Below are 25,466 nucleotides of genomic sequence, written 5' to 3' on the forward strand. Positions count from 1 at the left end.
CAAGAGTGAAACAGTTTCTTGTACTCCTTGTTTCAAACATGTTTGGCTGAAGGCTTCATGCCACTCCTGTCATTCGGCTGAGAAGGGTGTTCTGATCATGGGCAGTCATGGCTTCGTAGCTGGACAGTTCCAGTGTGAAGGTGGCAGTGCTAGATGTCAAAAAGCAAAGGACGGTGGAGTACCCCTGTGAGAAAGATGAATAAAAGAAAAGTCATTTTTGTAAAGAAATGCTCACTCCCATCGCACTCCGTTTCCTGATGAATATTTTGTTAAACATGTTTTTAAACAACAAAGGACATATTGTAATGAAACCTGAAGAACAGACAAGCTTAAATGTTCTATAAAAAATATAAACATTTATTCTGTCACTAAAAACCCTGTCTTTTGCCCCATCTATTCATCAATAAATTTGAATAGATTAAGACTAAATGCAGCAATAAACATTTAATATAGCATTTGATATTTGAGTTGTATTTTTAAATAAAATTGAAAGAAACCAAACTGATTTTGTTGTTAACATATTTGTTTAACAAAGCCAATTGTAAAGAACAGCACAACACTTCTTCTAACCTCTATGTATTTTGCCCTGGGCCACACAGAACATTTAACAATTGCATCTTTAACTTCTGTCTTGCAATAAGCAATGACTTTTCTTTCTACATATATTTCTCTTATGTTTTCTTTTATCAGTTTATTCATTTTGGGGACTAATTTTTAGAAATCAGCCTTCCATCATGAGCGCTTGCTTCCATGGCACTTAGTCAACAGCTCACATCCTGCTTTTTGTGAACTTTTTGTGATTTTGTTCTCTGCAGAAGTCTAACAGACACAAAAGTGGGAGAGTTGGAAAAGGTGGAAGTTGGCACCAGGATAGACAAACGGGCTGGGTGATCATGTACATGAAGCATACGGAATACAATACGTCCATTTATCAGTCAAGCAACATCACTGGGAGCCTCAAGCTCCAGCCCATCTGCATTTAATTAAGGGTGTACCAGAACAGGCCTGCCACAGTACTTTCATTTTTCATCTTTCACACAATTCAGTAATTGCTTTAATTCACTGATTATGAATAACAGACATTTAAAAAAATAAAGTAGTTTTTAATTAGTGAGCGATACCTTTAAATACATTGGAAGCTAAACTTATTCCAGATTAGTGTTTTGTGTTTAATACTATAAATGTAAAAAGAATAACCTAAAAAATGCATTGGTAGAAATGTATTACAATATTTAATACTCTATAACTTTCTAGAGCACATACTACATGTAATATTCATTTTAATAAAATAAACAGTCTGACTATAAATGATGTATATTGTCCCCTATTAAGTGTTTGTGAATGTAGATTGTGAATTTATACATTTTAGACCTACATTTTCAATTTAAAGGAAATGAAATATTTCTGTTTTAAAATTAGAGCTGTACTGTAAAATAGACCACAGACAGTACCTTTTGCTCAAAGTTGGTGCTTCAGGGAAGACAGCAACTGCTGTCCAAAGTGTCTGAAATGACAAATTTTTGCATGAGACTCATTGCACCACGGAGTTGCAAAGCTGGCTCCTTGAAGGAAATCACCATCTTACCCGTCAAGGAAAAGAGCAAGCTTGTACCTGGTTTCCTGGGAGGCGTCTTGTGCCAGCCGAGTGGCAGCAGGCAGGATGCGGTTGGTGAGGTCCGTGGCGAGGTTACGTGCACCCATCCTCTCCACCAGGTCTGCCAGGTGATGTGCCATACATGCCCTCACTCTGGAGTTCAGGTGACTGTGCACACAGAACATTGTATTGTATATAACTGACCTGTTACTTTGATTGAAACCATATCAGCTTGTCACCGAACCATTGGCAATGTGGACCTCATTTTCCAATGCTTAACCAGATTTCTTTAAAAATGATAAAAGTTTGTATTTCACCGTCTAATGTTGTTTTTACATTTTTGTAAAGTATGTTACCATTGTATGGCAGCATGGTGGCGCAGTGGTTAGCAGTGCTGCCACGCAGTGTCCAATGGGTTCAATTCCAGACCTGGGGTGCTATCTGCTTGTGTGTTCTCATGTGTTTCTGGTGTGAGTGTGCACGTGTCCGTATCTGTGTGTCTGTCCTGTGACTGGTGACAAGTCCAAGGTTTGGCCTGATTTACACCCGCTGTTTGCAGAAATAGGCTCCAGCTACCCTATGACCCTAAACTGGAGAAAGTGGTTAGAAAATGAATGGATATTAGCATTGTAGTCAACATTCTTTGTTACATGCTTTGATTTCAGGCTCAATGAAACGTAAATGACCCTTCACAGCTCCTGGAGTCAGACCTTAAGATTCTGGGTGTTATTCTACTATGTATATTTCTGCCCTCACAGACCTCCATTCAGCAATGCGTTGATTGCACGAGCAGGGGTGCATCTCAGCACCATGCAGTCCAGTGTGCTGTCTACACCTTGTCGGATGAAGGTGTTGGATTCTCCGGCTTTATGCAGCAGCACCTGGACTGTGTTGCCCAGTTCCGGGTCCATCCCTCTCTGCAGAAAGGTGAACATGTCTTCCAGACACACCACTGCCATCCTAGACACAACTGATCGCAAGTTTTTCACCTGGGGAAAGGCAAACCACCATCAGCACTGCAGAGCCCCGTCTGTGCCCCTCTGTTGAACTATTCTCTATAAATGGTTCAGAATGGATACAAAAACAGTGAAAAGCAATCACACAAATGAACAATTAATATTTTGGAGAGATCACACCTCCTGCACGAGCGCCAGGGAGACAACGTGCAGTCTGCTCATCAGGATGGTGGGGTGATGCTGGGACAGATGCCTTATGAAGGTAAGTCCGTCAACCTTCCTCTCCCTGAATTCAGTGAAAGAAAAGAAACCAGGACAAGGAAAGAGGTCTAACTGTATAGAGCTATGGGCAACAAGGTCTGTATTTTCACTAGTCAGAATTGTATTCATAGAAAATGGAATAGTTGGATGCTGATTGTACTGCTTTATGCCTACCAGTCATCAGAGGCCAGAAACTGAAGGCTCTGGGTGAGGGATTGTACTTGACATGACTTCATTCAGCCTTTCCTGAACGTCTATGACAGGCAGAGAGAGTGCTGTTTCTGGTGCGATCTTTTGCAGCTGACATTTCACTGTTTTAAACGAACAAGAAATTAGATTGCTCATAAATCACTTATTCTATATAAATACAGCGTAATTGCCCTCCGAAAATCCTTTTTTTCTTGTTCGTTTTAGAGACCTTGATCGAAACTGATTATATAATTATACGAATTACACGAATATAATTATATCTTATTAATTTCTTGAGATAAGCGATTCTTTTAATACAGTCTTTGCTGTGCTCTAGAGGATCCTTGTGATATTTCGAGCTCTGGTTGAATGAGAAGTGTCGCAGTTTAAATCATTTTCGTAGTTAGAAATTATGGAACGCTCTGTTAAAATCAAGGGAGTTTTTATGTCCGTTGCAGTTCTTTTGCAACATGAATATAATTATATCGTTATTAATTTCTTGAGATACGTGATTCCATATTATATTCCCTTTTAATCAAATTCTAAAAGTATGCTTGTTGACTCCGGTATCACGTTAGTTAAAGACTTCAATGCTTAAAATGTTTATGGAGAAATGGAATACTGGTGTGTATGTTTTCTTTAAAGTACCGAGACCAGCCATATACTGTATGTTTAAGTTCCAAAATTAATATCGTTTATGGACTTCACACACGTTGCAGTATCCTCCTATTCTTTTTATGCTCAGGCACTAAGATTTCCCTTCTGCTTTGTGTAAGGATGGTATCAAAAGCAATCTTAAGTGGTGAGAAAGCTGTGCTCAATGTATTTAAGGGGCTTTCGAAACTCTGCCCCAAAGTCATGTGACTGATTTTTCACCTGTTTCGTTGGTTAAACGCAATGATCACAAGCACCACCATGGTAACTGGGATGTGTAGTTTTTAATTCCGTTTGAATTATAACTGTACGTACTGTCTTCATATTTGGCCGGGGCTTTAAAGAGAAGGCGCGCCAAAAAATTTCGGTGCTGTCGTCTCCGCTTTAAAGGTACCCCCGTGCTGGAAGAATTTGACCTCGGAACGTTTGCCCAGCGTACTGTTAAACCAACACATTAGCATGTTAAAGCGATTCTATTGAGGGAGTAGCCCAGCTACCACTTAACACTGTACTTCCTACTTTGAATACCTGTGAAACCGGTTTAATTAGTCACAGCCAGCACTCCGGGAGAGAGGGGGTTGAGTAGTGGAAGCAGGCGAGATTTCCAGCGAAAGACACCTCCCCCTCAAAAACCCAGTAAGCAGTAATGCTTTAAGTTGAAAATCGAGGTAGATTTTGAGGATGATAAAGAGGGTAAACTGGGATGGGAGGAGGGTTTGGTTTTGCATAAGGGTTTTGCATAAGGGGCAGAAGATTTCCCTTCTGCTTTGTGTAAGGGAATTGAGTGTAAGTAAAATTACCTTACACTCAATTTAAACACAAGCTGTCTTTCTGTATGAACCTCTAAGCTGGTTCATACAGAAAATGTAGAAATGCATTAGCCTGATTATGATTAAAAAACACATAATTAAACACGCGTTTGCGATTTAAATCAGAACACGATTTAAATCAATATAAATGTTTATATTGTAACGCATACTGTCCAGCCTCCATTTCTCTATAAAAATTTACTCTGTTGCACACACACACACACACAATAGAAGCAGGAACCGCTGTCAGAAGGGAAGAAGGTGACTTTTCATTGTTATCAAAAATGACTTAGAATCGATCATGTTGCGATATTTTGAAATATAAAAGTCAATTGATTGTCCATAATATCGCTATTCTATTTTTTCAAAGAAATGTTTGTTAAAAGAAAAGTCCAGCACCAGCTGGATTCGAACACACAACCTGTGCGTTGTTAGTCACGCACCTAGACCAGTAGGCTACAAGACAACTCGCATGAACAGGGAGGCGAAACAGCCTTACACAGCCCTGTCGCAGTACACGAATCTAATCATACCGTTATTAAATTCTTTAGATACGCGATTCCATATTATATTCCCTTTTAATCAAATTCTTAAAGTATGCTTGTTGACTCCGGTATCACGTTAGTTAAAGACTTCGAAGCTTAAAATGTTTAGGGAGAAATGGAATACTGGTGTGTATTTTTTTCTTTAAAGTACCAAGACCAGCTATATACTGTATGTTTATGTTCCAAAATTAATATCGTTTATGGCCTTCACACGCGTTACAGTATGCTCCTATTCTTTTTATGCTCAGCTACTAAGATTTCCCTTCAGTGGTTAAATTCAATATCTACAACGGGCACAGTAAAGACGTTTACAGTAAGTCTTTCTACGACAGACCAACGGACCACGAGTGCCCCTGTCGGTCAACCAATCACGTACCGCGTCATCTTGCGTCATGATACGCGATACTGCAGCCAATTACCTGCGGTACGTGTCTGTACCGCGCACTTTGAATGGCTGCATCTGTAGATGAAAGTGCCATGCAAGGGATTTGATAGGTGTTTTCTAAAAGCAAGCTAAAGGTTTTCACAAGTTATCCACCAGAGTGGACTAGAGTCTACAAAAAATGTAAAAATGTTTTAATTTCTGAGATAAATAACTGCGCCTGATCATTGTAAGCAATCTGGCCGGTCCCAAAATGATCAAATCCCTCAAATACCAAATATACTATAGATGGAAAAAGAAACATATTAGTCCTGTATCATTGTTATTTCCAATATTGTGAATCCCTGAACAGATTTTTGCTGTTTGTTATTATTGGGTCAATTCATTTCAAGGCTGTATTTTTTAAATCTAAAATACTCTAATATTCTATTCCAGAATACTGTCTTTATAGGGCTTCAAATACTATAGTTGTGAATAATAGGTCAGTATGTAGACAGGACTTGATCATAATATACTGTACTTACACTTGTGTGCTATGGCATTACAGTATACAGAGTACATATGCCGATGGAGACATTATTACTAATTGTGATTGTTTTTGATGTCTAAATTGTTTTTGATGTCTTGATGTGAAGTGTTTATAAATAAATATACCGTAGAAGGTATTATAAAAAACTAGGACATTGGTGAAACACAAAAATGAAAGACCTACAGAGCATTTTCAAACTCAAAAGTTTTGTTTGTAAAAAACTCAAAACAAAAGCAAAGAGAAATAAGGGCCTCTTACTCACCTCCTTGACGTAGGGGTGACTGTTGTGTTGGGCTGCCTGCCCATAGACTCGCGCCAGGGGCTCGACACTTGTGTTGCCAGTGCTGGTGCCATGCCCAGGGGACGACATCAGGCTCTGCTGAGAAGCAACTCGAGTGGAGCTCCCCAACACTCCTATAGAGACAAATTGACCAAAGCAATGGCCCTGAGACTTAGACCTGCACTGAGCTCACGAGAACATATGAACATATTTCAAAACCAATATTAATAACTGCATCACCTGTTTTATTTTTAAAGTGTTAGTGAGTTGGAATATATGATTTAATTACATGGTCTGACAGGCATCACTGAAATGGACGCAACAATATTAAAATAATAATGTGATAATAGCCAGATTCAACTGAAAGCAACTCACCAAATTGAGGCTCAGAAATTATACCAACAAATTGTTATGACTTTAAAAATATCACATCTCTGCCTATGTTACACATTTATTGACACAGAGTCTACAAAAACTTTTTTTTTCACTCTATCATCATGATCCAGAGTCACATTGACTACATTAGATTAGTTAAAGCCTGCGTTCCCATCTGATATTATTATTCCTCTGTGGGCTAACTATCACATAATGCATCACATAACGCATAATTTAACAAAGAATCAAGGCTTAATAGTTAATTTACCCCTGTTTACCTCAGAAAATAATAATAGGAAAAGAAATCACATAGGCTGTGTTCATGCATGGGAATTTGACCAATTGGAATGGGATGTCTGTGTTTTTAAATTATCCTTCAGAGCCAGTCCTTGTTATCATTAGTGACATCTTAACCAGTGGTGCAGCCGACTCACGTCTGGGGATTCTGGACACTCTGCGGGACACTCGGCCCGGGGGTCTGGCAGCAGGAGGAGACACCACTATCAGCCTGTCCTCCTCAGGCTCACCAGGCCCATTAGAATAGGTCAGCCACTGCCCCACTACACTCACATCCGAGGTCACCCCTGCAAAACAAAGTCTGCATTTCTCAACACCCTTCACCTATCAAAACCCACAGCAGCAGACACACTGACACTCATGCCGAAGTACAAATGCAAAAATCAACTGAGAAGAAATATAGGCAGGTATTATTCTTTATTTCTTTATCTCTAAATAAGACCCAGTAGGCAGCAATAATGAACAGCTACTGTGTTTTCTGTGGACAAAGACAGTTATTTCACTCAAGAAAATGACTAGGAAATGCAGTAATCTTGTCTAGAAAAGAAAAAACTGAAACAGACTGTGCCCCATTCAAAACCCAAGCTGTAATGTTTAATTACTGTTCAGTTTTGCCCAGTCTCACGGCTGGTTTCTCAGCAGACACTCATACACACAAGCAAACACATTCAAACAAATGACAGGCCAGCAGCTCCAGCTGTCAGCACCTTGGTTGGGGCTGTCCTCCACTCTGGAAGCAGCCATCAGCTTTCTGGAGAGGATTCCAGCCAAGTGAGGCCTTGCTACTAAAGGAGGGGAGTTATCGGACCTGCAGGCAAGACACAAATGGAGACAGTGGAGAAAAGTGAAAAAATGATAAACACTGCTCTGTCATCTTTACAGAGTTGGAGCAGTGTTGTCAACTGTGTTCACTCCCTTGCCAAGTTCACAGTCCTGCTTTGAAGCACATAAAACCACAAAAGATGTCAGCTTGAACAACAACAAGCTAATTTTATCAACACTCTTCACTCCAGCCCCCACAAAAAAAACGAAAAGATGTTTCTAAAAGTAGGAGGCTACCTGTGTGGCAGTAAGCAAAAAGAAAGTTACAAGTTTGGAAAAAAAGCTTCAGTGCACTGTTTATGAAAGCCACAACCATCTTGAGCTGTAAGGGCAGCATTTTAATTGCTCTGAATGTGTCTGCAATGTGTACATTTCTGAGGGCCGTGTGTCATGGACAGACCTGGGCTGGGCGTTTGGCGGCACAGGCTTGATTCCATTGGAAAAGCAGCGAGAACGCACAAGCGTGGCTTTAGTTAGCACAGGGCAATTCTCACGGGCTTCACCTGAAGGACACAGTAGGAAAGGCATTCATAAAAAAATAAAAAGCAACTAGATCACATTTATTTTCTAACCACTTTATTCAATTTAGTGTTGCAGATAGCACACCAGGAAGTGAGCCAAGAGCCCCAGTGCTGCAGACAGCAATGCTCAACACTGTACCACCAGCCGGAAGGAAAACTAAAAGACACTCCAGAAGCAGGGTTGAGAAACATTGCTTTAATTCTGATCAGTTTTTTAACTGATCATTAAATATCAGTCTCTGCAGAGGAATAATCTTACTCTCTAGCTTGCTGCAAAGTTCAGAACAAGCTGCTGTTTTGCCATGAGAAGGTTTGGGACAGGGGAGAAGAATTAGAAGCAGCAGAGGGCAGATGCATTGAAAAGCCAGGAATCAACACAAGAGGTGACCACACAAACACCAATAATGGGAATCAGTGCAGTTTGGCAAAGCGGGATAATCCCGTCAAAGCTCTGTTAATATAGTCGTGATTCCAATTTATCTTGATCACCTCCTCAGCTCTGACAGGGACAGCAGAAAATCTTTTTGTTCAGCAACTGCTAATCATGCAAGACCTCTCAATGTGCCTGGTGTTTCATGCATATACTGTAGCACTGCACACGCACAACCCACTTCACCTCCTCCAGCCCTGCCAACATACTGCATGTTACTGACACAGACTACTCTCTACCAGGAGCACATGTCTTTTTCCTCACACAAGGAGGGAAATGTACTTCACTTTCCTTTACCACACCATGGACAGAAATGTTTGGAATGATTTTAGTGGAGTTAATGTGAATCTAAATTACTCTTTTTTTCTCTGGGTTCAGAATTAGCTAAAGAATTCAAAATAGACTGTATACACAGTGATAACTACAGTTCTCAACTCATTACTCAGCCTGAAATGAATAGTCTAGAAAGTATAAATCAGGTACTTACCAATGCGTTTGGCACGTTTTGCATTTTTCTGACTTATATTCATTGTTCTAGTGAACTGCAGGTCTTTCTCAGAAGAGCCACTCAGCTGGGGAGACTGGGGATCTCTGTCCATCTGAGAGCAGGAACAATGAAGTTCTCAGTGCTTGTTAATGCTTAATGTATGATTTCCAGAAAAATAGCAGTTTTTGTAGCAAATGCATGATTGAGTAATTTACATATCTAAATATTTTATGTGTAAAGAATGCAAGAGACATTTAAATCTGTAGATCATTTTTAGCTACCATGTTGACAGATAGCTGATATAGTGATAATTTGTATTCAATTTAAGTACAGTTCTCAGCTCATCATTTCCACTTTCATTTCTTTGGAGAACATGAACCTAAGGACTCAAGAACAGAAGGAGCTTATGCAATCTCCTTTTTAGCATTAGCATTACAACAGTAACATTGTACTGTATATTGACAGATGTACCGGAATGTATAAATTACACATGAAAAAAATGGAATTACAAACAATCAGACCTTTATGGACTGTCCTAAATCTCTACTTAATGATTTGATAAAATGCAGCAAACTCTAGGGAGGTTGTTGTATAATTTACTACTTGAGACACGGGGCTATACTTACTGTATAGGGGAATGTACTTACTGCTAACAACTGCTATTTGCTGATTTGTACTTAAAGAGTTTATAATAAGCAGCATTTTTATAAAAGATGAGTGTTAATTCAAGTCAACTCCTTGATGATTCTAAAAAAATATGAAACATACAGATTGTAATCTGAAGAACAAGAGACGCCACCCCTAACTGTATATAGATCCCATTTCTAGCTGCTACTTCAAAGAGTGCAGATTGGGCATTAATATAACTAGGAATCCTGTTGAATCACTCACAGCTCTCCAAAGCAAAAAGCACCCCAGCCATTTTATTGAAGCATTAATACCACGGCATGTAGTTTTGAAGGTATGGTGAATAAAAATGAACGCAGTATTATAACAGTACTTTTTCAGTGCTGAAGTGAGTAAGCTACACACTTCTTGTTATACACCCAACCATTCTGTTTGTAATTTTATTGCCCTAATGTGAAAAGTTAGGGTTAGGGTTCACATATTTCTCAAAGACCATTTTCTCAATATTCCACTCATTTGACTGGAAAGTTTGCTTCTCTGAATCAAAATATTAGTCTAAAAAGACCATACAACACTGCCAAAACCAAAAGAGTGTGTCAGGAATGGTCAAATTAACTTTTGAAAGGTACTCTTTCATTTGACATTTTTTGTGAAACAGAGTGCTAAATGAAGGTACGTTAAGGCTTAAGTGGCCTAAAAGTCCGAAACAACTAATACATTTTGGCTTTATTTGTAAATATGCCTATGATTTCAAAGCCCATGACAAGAGTTTGAAAGTTAAATCAGTTTCTTTCCAACTGTTGCTTGTCGGGCAATTCAGACACCATTCCTTTTCGGGGCAAAGCACTGTATACAGCCATATAAGTCAGAAAAAAATGTTTAGAAAACATTGAAAGAACTATATTCGTAAGTATCCTTTCAGCCCTAAAACACAGCAGTAGTATAAAGCAACACCTTTTGTCAAACTTTTGAGAGGTACCACGCCCCCTTTTTCCAGCCAATGGCGTGTTGTTATGTGTGCATGTTCCACCCCCTCAGGAGCCAATGGTGTGTCGGTCCGGAGCCTCAGGGTCCCAAAGCCCCAAGGCGGCGCATCCCTGTATTGGTTTGGAAGGGGACCATGTCTGCAGCGGGGTTAAGTGCGCTCTATTATAAACCTAGGGAATTGGGTAGTTATGGCGGTGCAGGGAGTCTGGTGAGGGCCGCGAGATCCCGGGTTGTGAGCGGAGCCAGCCGCGGCCGGGTGGCCGAGTGGTTGTCCGGCCAGGCTGCTTATACGCTGCACAAGCTGGCGCACGTACGTTTTAAGAGTAACAGGACGCTGGTGTCCGAAATGGACTGGCAGTGGCAGGCCGACTTGGTGGACATGAGAGAACACCACGAGTTCAACGACGGTTTATGTTACAATTTAACGTTTAAAGACATGCTGTCTAAATACGCTTGGGCCGTGCCGCTGAAAACCAAGACTGGAGGGGTCGTGACAGGCGCCTTCCGAAATATACTGCAAGAGGGGCGTGCTCCTAAAAAGCTACAAACAGACGAGGGTAAAGAATTTCTAAACAGGACCTTCCAACATTTTCTCAAACTATATTGAACATTTCGTTACGGCCAGCGATGTGAAGGCTAGCGTGGTCGAGAGGTTTAACAGAACTATTAAAACAAAAATGTGGAGGTACCTGACACACAAAAACACCTTTCGATATATCGACTTCCTTTCAGATCTTATTTACGCTTATAACCATAGATACCACACGACTATTAAACGAACCCCCGGCTTCTGTTACGTCCGACAACTCCCTTGAGGTGTGGAGAACGGTCTATGACGAGCACTTTAATAGAAAACCATCAAAGTTTTCATTTAATGTGGGTGATCGCGTGCGGGTGTCCAAAATAAAGGGATTGTTTGAGAAGGGATATGAACAGACCTTCACAGATGAAATTTTCATTGTCAAAGAGCTGACCTCGGCTCTGAGACCCTATTACAAACTGCAGGACTACGCAGGCGATGACATTAAGGGCTCCTTCTATGCAGAAGAGCTACAGAAGATAAACCCTGATGTTGAGAATGACTACCGCATCCAAACGATTTTAGCAGCCACTATTGAAATAAAGACGGATCAAAACAAACACGTGTCATTTGCATTTGGAAAGGTCATCGTCAAGTTGCATTTCAGATCTGTGAAAGCGACAAACATCTAAAAGGATGACGGTCATCAAGAGCTACGGGGATCCTGCTTTGTATATGCACTACTACAAACAACAGGCTGGTTATGGATTACCAGGATTTTCAGGGCTACCGGTTCAGTACGGCGCGGGTATCGGGGGTATTTTTAGATCGCTATTTAGAAAAGCAGTGCCTTTTCTGAAATGCGGGTTTGAAATAGCTAAGCCACACATGGCATCGGCGGCTAAAAACATCGCCAAAGACGTGGTCGGCAACGTTACAAGCACTGTCATGTCTAAGGTGGCTGCACATCAGCAGGAAGGTTTGGGTCTAGCATACATCCGCAGGGGTGTCAAGAGAAAAAGACAGGCGTCATCATCTCACCGTCGGGGGCCTCCGAAACCTGATAAAAGAACGGCTAAGCGCAGACAGTCAACTCATAAAAGCTTCAGGTCGACCAAGAAGGGCGTGACACACCTCAATCAACGAGACACGAAACGAGACATATTTTAAATATGGCTTTTGTTCACGGCGGGTCTGCAGAATGCGCCTAGTCGGAGCTGGACATATTTCAATTAGCGCCTACCCAAACAAGCGTTGAGAAAAGCTTTTACATAGAAGTTCCACCCCTCACGGCCCTAACGGAAAACGCACCTCTGGAGTTCTACATCTCAGGCAACGGAGAAGATTATTTAGATTTAAACAACACCCTGCTCTATTTGACCTGTAAAATAACGGAAGCAGACGGTCGGGACATTGATGTGGCAGCCCGTATGAGTCTGGTGAATTACCCCATCTCTGCCATCTTCAGCCAGGTTGACATCACCATAGAAGACCGATTGATCAGCCAGAGCAACAACTGCTATCCTTACAGAGCCTTTCTAGAGTCTGTCCTGAACTACAGTGAAGAGACGCTGAAGACGCAGTATTCAACAGGGCTCTTTTACAAAGACACAGCCGGGCAACACGAGTCCACAATTTTGGATGGTCCCAATCAGGGGTTCCGAAAAAGAGCATCATACACGACGCAAAGCCGAAAACTGGAGCTCCTGGGTCACATTCACGCAGACCTGTTTTTTAAGGACAAACTACTACTGAATGGCGTAGACCTGAAAATAAAACTCACGCGCAACAGAGATGCTTTCTACTTAATGAAAAACGTCAGAGAACACAAACTGAGCATACTCTCTGCATCTTTGTTTGTGAAAAGAGTCAGAGTGTCACCCGGGGTCAGACTGGGACACGGCGAAGCTCTCCTGACGGCCAACGCTAAATACCCCATAGACCGCGTACAGATGAAAGTCTTCAGCCTGCCTGCAGGGAGCCATGTGTGTAACCAAGAAAACCTCTTTCTCGGACAGTTACCCAAAGTGGTCATTTTGGGGTTTGTGGACAACGCGGCATTCAGCGGCAGTTTTACACAAAACCCCTTCAATTTTAAACACTACAACATTAACTTTCTGGCTCTCTACGTGGACGGTGAACAAATCCCCACTAAACCCCTTCAACCAGACTTCCAGAATGGACATTGCATCCGTGAATATTTTAATCTGGTGGAAACATCCGGGAAGCGTCTGAAAGACAAACCACTTCTGGTGGACCGCGAGGAGTACGCACGCGGTTACACATTGTTCGCTTTCAACCTCAGCCCCGACGACGAGTGCACAGGGCATCATTCACTTATCAAAACGGGTAATCTGAGAGCTGAAATACGCTTTGCGCTACCGGTACCCACTACAGTCAACATGGTTGTGTACGCGCTGTTCGACAACGTAATAGAGCTGGATATGAGACGTCAAGTCATTTACGACTTCAGCTAAAAAGCACTGGAGGCCAAACAACGTGCACATAAAGATGAACACCAAACAGCTGGAAGAGATTCTAACCCGAGACCGCTACACCCGAGACAGTTTTCTAGGCGTGTTCCCCAGTGATGCCCTACCGCGCGAGAGACTGGCGCGGCACCCTCTGAGTTTAATAGTTAATACTCACCCACACGACCGCCCCGGTGAACAGTGGCTTGCTATTTACTTACCCGACGACGAGGGCGCAGAATTGTTCGACTCAGATTTTCACCCGAAGCCTTTTCTTTCCCAAGAACATTATTGATTTCTTAAACAGAAATGCTAATTCCATTTTACAACAACAGACAATTGCAAGATTCTTTTGCGGTGACCTGCGGTCTACATTGCGTCTTTTTTCTATACCATAGATGTAAAGGTTTATCTTTTAGAAACATTTTAGAACTTTATTCTACGAATGCAATCCAGAATGACCGCATGGTGGAAATGTTTCTGAAAAACCGACGCCGTGTGAGACGGAGACCCCAATACCCTTTTAAGCCATTTGAAAATACAAATGTTCAATTATGCGGGTGTTTATGACAATTTAAAACATGTCATAAATGTTAATCGACCGTCTAAAATAAAAATGAGATCGAACCATTTCGACGTCTGTGTGGTTATTATTTAAAAAAAACACAAAACATGAATTAAAATCAATATAATATTTTTATTATACATTCGCTGTTATAGCGCTCAAGCTTTTTTTAATATGTTACATCCAAACCATTTTCTTACAAATTTTTAACTATATTGCTCACGCTTTTTAATATACATTTCAAGTCATTTATCACAAACACACATACCCAGAGAAAAAATGTTACAAAGACAACCATGTGGGTCTAGGTATTAATGATCGTCTCCTTTCAGCGGTTATCTTAGAGACCGGTTCGACCGTCGACAACTCTACCTGTTGTTTAAAAGTTTTGACCGACGCTGCACACCCCAGCGGGGCAGCCTTGAGTTTTTCAAGTAGCTCTCGGTTACCAGCGTTGGCTAGCAAGGTGCCCGGCACGTTGATTTCTGCCATAGCCTCCATGAACACATCCCAACCTTTTGGCTTCTTACCGACCGCAACTGCTTGCTGCTGCATGAGAGCCCTGACAAGATCAATCATGTGAGAGCCCTCAACGGGTGCCCCCTTGTACACAAATTCCCCTTTTTCATTCCAGGCTATTAATGGTTCATTGGAGGCCATGGTCTTTAACAATATCTCGGCATTTCTCCGGAACCGCTTAGACACGCTGTCCAAAATATACGCAAAATCAGCATCGCTCGATGTCAGCGGTTGTGCTAACGTGCGTGATAACTCAGCGGGTGCATTTTCCGGTAGTACAACAGTTAAAGTCCCCTTTTTCGGAAGTCTCCTGGCATATTGATGTCAAATACCGTTGTAACACCTGACTGTACAATTTCACTTTTTCATATTCGGCCAGATGCGAGTTCTGAAGAATGTCTCGCATTTCATCATCCAACCGACGGCTTGTTATTTTTCTTACATCGCTTTCGAACCCAGACCGCTCTCAGAGTCGATCGAGCTGTTTCTGAGGTACCAGGTACATTTTTTCAGCGTGCTCCATTATTAACGTTGTAGAAGCCCCGTAATCAATGGTACTGCAATACTCAACAGGGTCCCGATAAAACCACTGGACTGGTTCACCAAGAGTCTCTTTCTTTTAAGAGAAAGACCCTTTCGACTCAAAGTCTTTATAAGCTTACGCTTTCTTTTCAGGGTCCCAAACTGATAACGGTATGTTCCCTTTCAAGGTATTCAAGGCGATTTCAGCTATGGCCTGTACAAGATCATTTGTAGCCCCGCAGAGAATAGCTTTCCGCTGCTTGGGGCGGCTTTTACCAGAAAATGTAAGAGAGTCAGGTTTCTCAGAACGCGTGAAGACATGACGACGCTCCGAACGTGTTTTTTCGACTGAGTCTGTGGTTGCGAGATCACCGACTTTTAGATTTTTTAAATACATAAGCCGTGGGTACATCTGGGGGGAAAAGACCTGTTTGCAAGCGATAGTCATCTGGGGTTTTGGCATTGATGTGTTGTCCAGCAGCGATTTCGCTGGTCAGCTCACCCAAATGGTCACTCAGCCCCGGATTCCACTCACCCTCCTGGCTCACAAAGATAACGGAATCTGTGTCGTGGTACAGACAGCAGCCTTGCAAAGCATTTAGCAGATTGTATAACTCCAAGCGGGCATAGGCGGTTGTAAAGCTAACGATGAAAATGTTAGTGTTTGAATGGCCTGTATAGTGGTGTTTAGTGTGTTTCCACGTAACACAGGCTGTGTTTTCATCGATAAACTCGCAGGCTGACACCTCATGATATGGCGTAAATAAGTACCTGAACAATTCATCGGGGTTTCTCACAATGGTGGTCTGTGGTAAATTGTCTCTTTGCCCATACTTCACCCACAAACTGTTCAAGGCAATTTTTGAAAGCTGTCTTTTGGCCGGATTCTTTTTAATGTTGCCGGGGTCCAGCTGGACACCCTCTTTTTCATAGTATTCGCTGATATATCTTTGTTGTTTCGCGACATCTGTACACCACTCTGGAAACCCCGAAGCTTCCTGTTTCCCTTTCAGATGCAGTTTGATGTAGTCGGTAAAAAGGTCATGTGAGGCCTTTTCGAAATGCCAAATTTGGTACATTTTACACTCTATACTCCAGATCTAAGGCCATCTGTAATTCAGGGGTGCACCAGACACCGATCAAGGCACGATCTTCATCACTGTGCTCACAGGGAGTGGTCTGTTTTGTTTCAGCACACGTACGACACAGTGTGAAAGTGTCACACAGTTTTTTGTCAATTTTGGTTGGAAGAACTGGAAAGTACAAACGTCTGGGTGGGTAAACTTTCACCTTCGCTAAACCGAAATACTGTTTTAAATTTCCAAAGTTGTTATATATTATTCGGGGGTGCCCCAGTGGGTATTTTTTAGTTTTGTTCACAAACGGATACAGACTGCTGAAATCATAGTAATGAATTTTTTCACCGGGCTGCGCTGTGTAATGAAAACATATCGCATTTGTTCTCCCCCCAAAAAGCGAATCGCGCGGTTGCAGAGGCTCTGGTAACTGCGCAGCTGTTAGAAATTTACCCAAGTCTCCATTTTCAACAAGCATGTCTCTGAACTCGTGCTCCCACAAAACACGCACGTTAAAACCTCTCATTTTGAGAAAATTAATTTTCACCATCGTCTTTCTGTACAACCAGCGGATTGTGTGTTTGTCAGCAGATTAAAATCGTTTTCACAATAACAAACGCTACAACCGTGAAAAAAGCAACCATTGAACTCAAAGGCTGTCGGCACAAGCCATTGAATGCTGGGTGTAGAAAATCGTTTTTGCTGGCGGTGGTAATTGTCATGGGGTAGCAACGCTATCATCTCTTCCTGTAAAAACATAAGTCTGAACATGGCCATGCAGACACTAGCGATGGTCACAAACTGAAAGGGGTCGATGCACACAACGCAGGTGGCCCCTGACTCAGCTTTCTCGCTCGCCAGCATGTAGTTTACGCCGTAAAGTTCTGGCGGCGGCATCGGGCCGACATAATTTTGGTTTTCTGAAGTGTTCATCAAGTGTGGATAATGACCCTTACCCCCAGGGAACCCCATGGCGGTCGGCAGTTTGCTTAATTTCATAGGTAGAAAGTTTAAAGAATCGATAAATCTGATGTTCAGAGCTTTTACGGTCATACACATTATCTTACTACCATGATTAATTAGTTCAACGTCCATCTTTTCATCTAACAACTGTCTGATTACTAGGTAATTGTCATATCCCTTGCCATTGTGCGATATGAACTTATGGTTTTTGAAACGTCTATTGATAAATTTACACACAAAATCCTTTAGACAAGTTTCACCATAAAATTCCCAGCTTCGTTTATTGTTAATATGAAGGGCGTGGACGTAATTTGGTATGTGTGTCCCCGTTTCTTGCATGCATTCAAAGTCGAAAAAAATGTACTTGTTTGAAATTTTGGGGTTGTCCAAAGGTGGTATGTAGCACAAATGTGTGTCAGGGGTGTCGATCACGTTGTTACAACGCGAGCACAGTTTCTCTTTACATTTGTGACTTGCGAGGTTATAAACCCCACATTTCTCACAAAAGACCCTGCGCTCACACTTACTAACACCCATCGCCACATTCCGAAAGTGTCTCGCCAAACACTGAGAGCTACGACAAAAGACCTTAAAGGCCGGGCAATTCTGAATTTCTGCATCAATTTCGCAAAACTGGGGATCTAAACAGGTTTTACAAGCTTTAACACAGACGTGTGCGTTCTTGTGGCTATACGCCGCATGGCAGTTAGTGCAAAAATACGCCGCCCCCACAAAAGCTTTAATATTTAAATACCCATAAAAATGCTCTTCATGCAGAAGAACAAAAAGTATTTTAGAATTTGGTGGTGTGGGCCCCGTTGTAAAATATTTCCAATCACCCTGGTCGTGGTACAAAATTTTAATGACCACCTTTAAATGTTTTTCAAAAGCGGTAATGTCTGACAAACTAATTTTCCGATTCTCTGGAAAACCCAACTCTTTGTGCATTCGTTTAGTGCCCTGTAACATTTCCCCATCGGTACAACCTTCATTCAACAAACCGTACACATTCCCGGCAAAACAGATTACCGCCCGTGTAATGTAAGTCGATAAGGTGCTCTTTTTTCTGAGCAATTACCCGGCTGTACAGAACGGATTTAAATCTTCGGCGGGCACCCCCCTGCATATTCCTAACTATCGTCACCACTAATCGGAGGCTGTCATCGGTGAGAACTTCTGTGTGGCTCTGTAAGAGGTCTGAGATGTGGCTTAAAAAATCTGCAGCATTTAATTCTCCGGGTTGTCTCCTGCGTGAAAACAAGGGTTTGTTAAAACCACCCGCAGTCAAACGCAGCTGTTCAAAATCATTCGCCCCGATGTTTGGAGAAAGTTCATCCAATATTCTCTGGACCGCACCATGCACAGCGTCTATAGCCTGTACATACGAGGCTATTCTGTCGAGATTAACAAAACGAAATTCTTCATGGTGCTCTGTTGCTCTAAAATTATTATAAGACCTGTTATAACTACGTATACACTCCAGGAAAACTAAGGGGCCTCTATTCCCCCCTGCACCGCCACCAACCTGATTCAGATCGTTCAGTACAACTGGTTCTCGGTTTTCAAAGTTACGGCCATCCTGTTCTGCTACAGCACCCTCAGGCATTAAGTTATTTTCTACCACTGCACCCTTGGGAAATCTGATGCCTCTCTCTGAATCTTTTACGACACAACAAACATGCTTTTGCCAGTTTATTTATGTACAAACGCTTGATGTTGGCAAGCGGTCGGTCCTTTAAACACTTTTTAGACCGCATGTTTAGTCATTTATCCCAGTGGGTCTTCGCCAATGCACCATGAAATAGCATTATCAGGTAACGAAATCCAGAGGTTAGATCGGCATCCTATTTAGAAAAAACATCTAAGAGGCTAGCGGCGTAAACCTGGATCGGTTTTGGAAACACTGAATGTAGACTTGCTAAAGCAGCTCTTGGATTCTCTAAACCCCGCTTTTTATCCACCTCATTAGTGCCCACCTTTGATACTAATTGTGCAATATACCGCATTGAATCTCCCACATCACCAAACACCAAGTCTTTAGGTGCGTTATTATTTCTCTCCGAAGGCTTGACACGTTTGGTTTTGGTCAGCGTCTTAACAGCCGTCTCCGATGCAGTCACCACCTTAGGGTCCAACGTTTCGCCACACTTTTTTCACCGCTCGTCGATACAGCTGCTGTGTGAATAAATAAAATACTTTTTAATACCACGCCAATGCTCCATATCTCAAAATCAGAAAACTACACTGTGATAAAAATAAAGGACTTTTCAACACAACAATCAATGAAATCGAAACGGTCAAAATCGGAAAACTACGAAAACTATGATAAAAACGCCACACATGTGGCGCATCCTTACACAAAGGGCTGCGGGTGAATGGAACAAGTTACCTGGACATGTTGTTACACCGGTTTCCTTTAAGACTGTGGTGGCGCTACTGGGTCAAGCGGCATGGTTAACGGCATATAGACCCCTGGCACAGACCAGTCGCTTTTAACTTTAAAAGCTAAGCAGTTTTAAAATAATGCTATTTAACACTCCCAAACAGAAAACTATGCGAATTAGGATCTTTCAGCGAATCAACATCCTAACAAAAGAAGTAACGTTTGCCGTAAGTGGATCATAACACATCTTGACCACGCTTAAATTATATTAACCTTTGATTGTTGATGTCAGACGTTATGAGCTCGTTGACCCAGTTAACGTGTTGGCTCGGCGTCACAGTTTACTTTTTGAAGGTTCGGGTTCTGCACGGAGAGGGAAAATACCATTAGTGAAAGAACTCAACACCGCAAATTACCAAAAAATAGAAAAACGGTGGGGATTTTTATTATAGACACGTTTAAATGGACATGCTAAAAGAATGTTTTATATAATACCGACCTCTTCTCCCAGGCGATCTGATAATATGCTCCACACCCTCTGGTATGACGTGAACATCTGCATGTGTCTCCACAAGGTTTTGCGGTGGTATTATAAACCCCAAACGAGGTTTTTTAAACGTGTAGCGACTTGTCACTTCGCCCGCGTCTTCGGAATAGACACATGCGTGTATTGGTTTGGAGAAAGTACCCCTGTGTCTTTAAGACTCACATGGTCGTAAAGCGTTATTCAAAACATTGTCGTAATTACTCACCAGTGTTGGGTTGCGCCGTAACTGGTCTTTTTACAGCTGTGGTTTTCGGGGCTAATGGAAATAAATGGATACACACAGTCACGACCACATTACGGAACAACTCCCTGGTAATTCCATTATAATAATTCAATATTGCCTAGTATACAAATATACAACGTTTTGCAGCTATAGCTAACATGAGACATGCACCGTGACATTGTAATTTTCTCACAATAAGCCAGATATACATACCGCTGAAATTCGTGGAGTCCTCGTCTTCGTCTATCAAATCGAACAGTGTTAAGTCTGTAAATAGACTATCTTCAGACTGTTGTAATTGATCGGCGTGATCCATTCTGACGAGTTAGGCGATAACGCGAGACTGTAAGAATTGAAATCCAGCCAAAACTTTGCCTGTTACACCGCTGGTACTTATACCCAAACCGATAAACATTCTCTTCTAAGAAACACACATGGTCCCCCCATAAAACCATTAATCTTAGGTATCGTTGGGGGTGCACGTACTGGTCTGTAGAAATTATTTTAAGAAACATTTTAGAAAACGTTTTAGACCGTTATAATGTTAAAATCTATATTATTTTAAGACATACAACGGTGTCTAAATTTCATAGCTGTTAAAACATGGTGAATATGTGCCTCGGTGTCTGTGTTTGATTCACCAACAGACCGCTAAGAATATTATCAAGCAAAATGTTTATTAATGGTATAAGAAAATGTATCTATTCTTTATAGCGACATGTTCACAAACCAAGCTTGACGTTTTGAGGTTTTATTTTTTCGCGATGCGATGTCAAGAACATTTTTGCGCGAAATACATGTGGTGCTTATAAATTAGAAAACTTTACATGAATATCAAATGTTTATAAACTTTCCCTGTGGTCAATTTTAGCCGCCCCACTCTGCATTCCAGAGCCTTAAACTAACCCCCACACACAGCACGTCTCCAAAACATCTCAAATTATCTCTAATACGTGATTTTAAAACTTTAACACCAATCCATTAAAGTATAAAGAACAACACCCCGTCATTTGTTGCCTTAATACCTTAAAGACTTTTACGCTTGCGATGCGTGGAAATTTATCTCAAACCTTCTAAAAAGGTGTCGCGAATGTGTTATTAAAAATAAACTGTGTCTTATTACATTATTTTAAAAACTTTAAGACCAACCCTGTGTGTTTAAAATTTATTTTCTGTACAAACACATCATTTGTGTTTGCGTTGTGTGTTAATACTTTTAAAGTTTAAAACTTATAAACTGATAAGTGAATATAGACCGTTATAATGTTAAAATCTATATTATTTTAAGACATACAACGGTGTCTAAATTTCATAGCAGTTAAAACGTGGTGAAAATGTGCCTTGGTGTCTGTGTTTGATTCACCAACAGACCGCTAAGAATATTATCAAGCAAAATGTTTTTTATTAACGGTATAAGAAAATGTATCTATTCTTTATAGCGACGTATTCACAAACCAAGCTTGACGTTTTGAGGTTTTATTTTTTCGTGATGCGATGTTAAGAACATTTTTGCGCGAAATACATGTGGTGCTTATAAATTAGAAAACTTTACATGAATATAAAATGTTTATAAACTTTCCCTGAGGTCAATTTTAGCCCCCCCTCCCCCACTCTGTATTCCAGAGCCTTTAACTAACCCCCACACACCGCGCGTCTCCAAAACATCTCAAATTATCTCTAATACGTGATTTTAAAACTTTAAGAGTTTTAAAGCATCACAACCAATTGAAAAATGCCTTGTGTTATGTAGGCATGGTTACACCATTGGCGCATATTCTTAAACGCTCCGGCCTGACAGGGTCGCAGCGCGTCCCTGGAGCTGTCAGACACCGCCACTTGTTGGGAGCTGCGAAGATAGCTTCTTTGTGTGGAGAAACATCGGGGTCCGCTATTCTACAAAGTGAAGAGGTAGGCGGCTAAAATATTTTTTCTGATCGTGGAATTGTTGTATTGGCGCTTAGCGTATGTCATTTTAAGACTTGGTCTTCTTTTTAGCAAAACCTGAGCCCGCCCTCTGCACCCTGTGACAGCGGCGAGGGTGTGAGTTCATCTGGGGTACCAGATGTTGAAGAACTGCAGGGTGCTAGCGATGATACCACGCTACAAATGGTAAATATTAACAAAAAACAGCTCAAAAGTGCGATAAATGCTCGATATTTTAGGTACAAAGCATGTCTGTTTTGTTAAGCCTTCCTTTTCTTTTTCCTTTACTAGAATAAAGAGGATGTGGACGGGTCAATCTTCAGACTACCGGCACAACTGAATGTTTCGTATCTATGCTTGTGTGTTCGGCCAAATGTTTATAAAGCTGATGCTAACGATGTCCCTAATGAGCCCGATGTTATGGCCCAGATTTTGAAAGCAGTAGTTTATTGCATCTTCAAACACTGTTTAAAGGGGGTCCTGGTTGATGACTGCCTGGCCTGTTTGATTGACCACCCCGGGCAACGGGGTCACACATGCCTGTCTGTCGGCTACACAGATGGGTTTGAAGATGTGACGTTTGCCGCTTTAGAAATTGATAAGTCTCTCAGTTTAGCCCGAATTTTATTGGCTGTTCTGTACACCGCCAGGTGTCTGGGTTCGTACACCATTACAAATGACACTGAGCGGGGCATAAAACAGCTGCTGAAAAACATAATTGCATGTACACACCATACTTGAACAGCTGGATGAAAAATTAGTAGACGTGACTTTTGATGCGTTGCAAAAGAAACACTATTCTTATTTTTACAGACGCAAAAAAAAAGATCTATGTAAAATGTGAATACAGCTTTCACTCTGTTTTACAGACCCGGGTGTGCCATCGTCCGAAGAATGAAAAATTTCGAATGTATACGTCTGAATTCTTACTAAGAGTGCTTTACACACTTCTCTCTACAAAGCTTGATATGCAAAACAAAGAGTCGAATGCTAATGTCCTTAAATTTGTTAAAGAGATAGATGTGTATGTCAAGAACTTGAGTGAAATTATTGCAGATCTGATGTTTTCAGATCAGAAACGGAAGCCTGGGGGGTTCTACAGTGTGTATTCCAAAATACAGCATGTTTTGCACAGAACCTGTGGTAACACCATCCCGCTGATTACGCAGGCAAATTTTTTTGCTCTGCTAGATCGGATCGCCCAGTGTGATTCGCATGGCTTTAGACATGGGGAACGAAAGGGGGTTATGAATGCTTTTTCAGATGCCTCAAAGTTTCTCAGCAATGTTGGGGTGGAGGTTACGTGTACCGAACTAATTTTCCACACCAACATTTAATTGTTGAATGCAAACAGGAGCCGGTAACGCGTGTGTGCTGCGCTGTTTCAGTGTTTGAAACACCCACTGTTGAAATAAAGCGGTTCACATTTCACATACTTGCAAACTGGAGTCTGTAACTTGTGTAAAAAGTGATGCTGCGCTGTTTCTGTGTTTGAAAACCCACTGTTGAAATAAAGCGGTTCACATTTCACATGGTGTTTGTCCTGCGAGTTCTTTCCGTGAGACTTTACGCAGTCAGTGTGTGTGTGTGTGTGTGTGTGTGTGTGTGTGTGTGTGTGTGTGTGTGTGTGTGTGTGTGTGTGTGTTTACAACCCTGCTACTTTTGAGACATGGCTTGTGCAGCGTATAAGCAGCCTGGCCAGACAACCACCCGGCCACCCGACCGCTGCTGGCGCTGCTCACACCCCGGGATCTCGCGGCCCTCGCCAGACTCCCCGTGCCACCGTGACTACCCGATTCCCTAGGTTTATAATAGAGCGCACTCAACCCCGCTGCAGACATGGTCCCCTTCCAAACCAAAACAAACTTTCACACACCTAAAGTGAGGGATGCACCACCTTGGGGCTTTGGGACCCTGAGGCTACGGACCGACCGGCCGGGGGGGAAGGCGGGAGTTTCGACCCTTAACGACACACCATTAGCTCCTGAGGGGGTGGGACATGCACACATAACAACACGCCATTAACTGGCAAGGGGGCGGGAAAACAAACCACCACTGACTCCCATTGGCTGGAAAAGGGGGCGTGGTACCTGTCAAAAGTTTGACGAAAGGTGTCGCTTTATACTACTAACAGCAATGCCATCAAAAACTGTCTACATTGTATGGGAATAAAACCCTAACCCTAAGCTTCAGGTTTTGCTAGTTAGGGTTAGGGTTCAAATATTTCTCAAACACCATTTATTCAATATTCTACTCATTTGACTGGAACGTTTGGTTCTCTGAAGCAAAATCTTCTTCTTCTTCTTTTTCACAGCCTTAGTCCCAGACTGTCCTGGGGTCAGCTGCTTTGGTTGCTCTTCTCCATTTGTCTCTGTCGAGCACATCTTCCTCACTCACTTCACATACCTCCATATCTTTTCTCACACAATCTATCCATCTCTTTCTAGGCCTGCCTCTTCCTCTGTTACCTTCCACCTCAAATTCCATTACCCTCTTTGTTACTTCCTCAACGTCCCTCCTCATGATATGTCCATACCACCGTAACCTCGCCTCTCGCATCTTCTCAACCACATCCACCACCCTACATCGTCTACGGATTTCTTCATTTCTGATCTTATCCTTCATTGAAATCTGCAGAATCCATCTCAACATCCTCATTTCAGTTCTTCTCATCAAGTTCTCTTCCCTCTTTCCAACTGCCAAGCATTCAGCTCCATATAGTAGTACAGGTCTAATCACAGTCTTGTACATTTTGCACTTTAACTTTCTGGGAATTTTCCTGTCACAGATTATTCCAGTTATTTCTCTCCACTTGTTCCATCCAGCTTTCACTCTTTGTTTTACTGCCTCCAGTGTTTCTCCTCCCTTTACCAGTTTTGATCCAAGGTATTTAAAGTCATCAACTTGTTTCAGTTTTCCTCCATTTGTCTCCTCAACATTGGTCATAGTATCTCTTCTTCTCTCCATTACCATTATTTCAGATTTTTCTGCATTCATTTTCAGTCCACC

General features: G+C 41.7%; 1 protein-coding gene across 2 annotated transcripts; it reads left to right on the top strand.

The window, feature by feature from the left end:
- Positions 1-20,544: 20,544 nt before the first annotated feature.
- Positions 20,545-23,987, top strand: LOC148673021 (uncharacterized). Of its 2 annotated transcripts, XM_088630831.1 has the most exons (5): positions 20,545-20,616; positions 22,279-22,442; positions 22,530-22,643; positions 22,749-22,799; positions 23,327-23,987. In XM_088630831.1, the coding sequence occupies exons 1-5, from the start codon at positions 20,571-20,573 to the stop codon at positions 23,792-23,794; spliced, it is 843 nt and encodes a 280-aa protein (XP_088486957.1). In that variant the 5' UTR covers positions 20,545-20,570; the 3' UTR covers positions 23,795-23,987. The 2 variants fall into 2 exon arrangements, 1 of the variants encoding a protein (XP_088486957.1); XR_015936160.1 differs by lacking the exons at positions 20,545-20,616; positions 22,279-22,442; positions 22,749-22,799 and having other exon boundaries at positions 22,619-22,643; positions 23,327-23,453.
- The last annotated feature ends 1,479 nt before the right edge of the window (positions 23,988-25,466 follow it).

The sequence above is a fragment of the Lepisosteus platostomus genome, chromosome 4 (genome assembly GCF_059453375.1).
Source record: "Lepisosteus platostomus isolate fLepPlt1 chromosome 4, fLepPlt1.hap1, whole genome shotgun sequence".
Classification (NCBI taxonomy): Eukaryota; Metazoa; Chordata; class Actinopteri; order Semionotiformes; family Lepisosteidae; genus Lepisosteus; species Lepisosteus platostomus.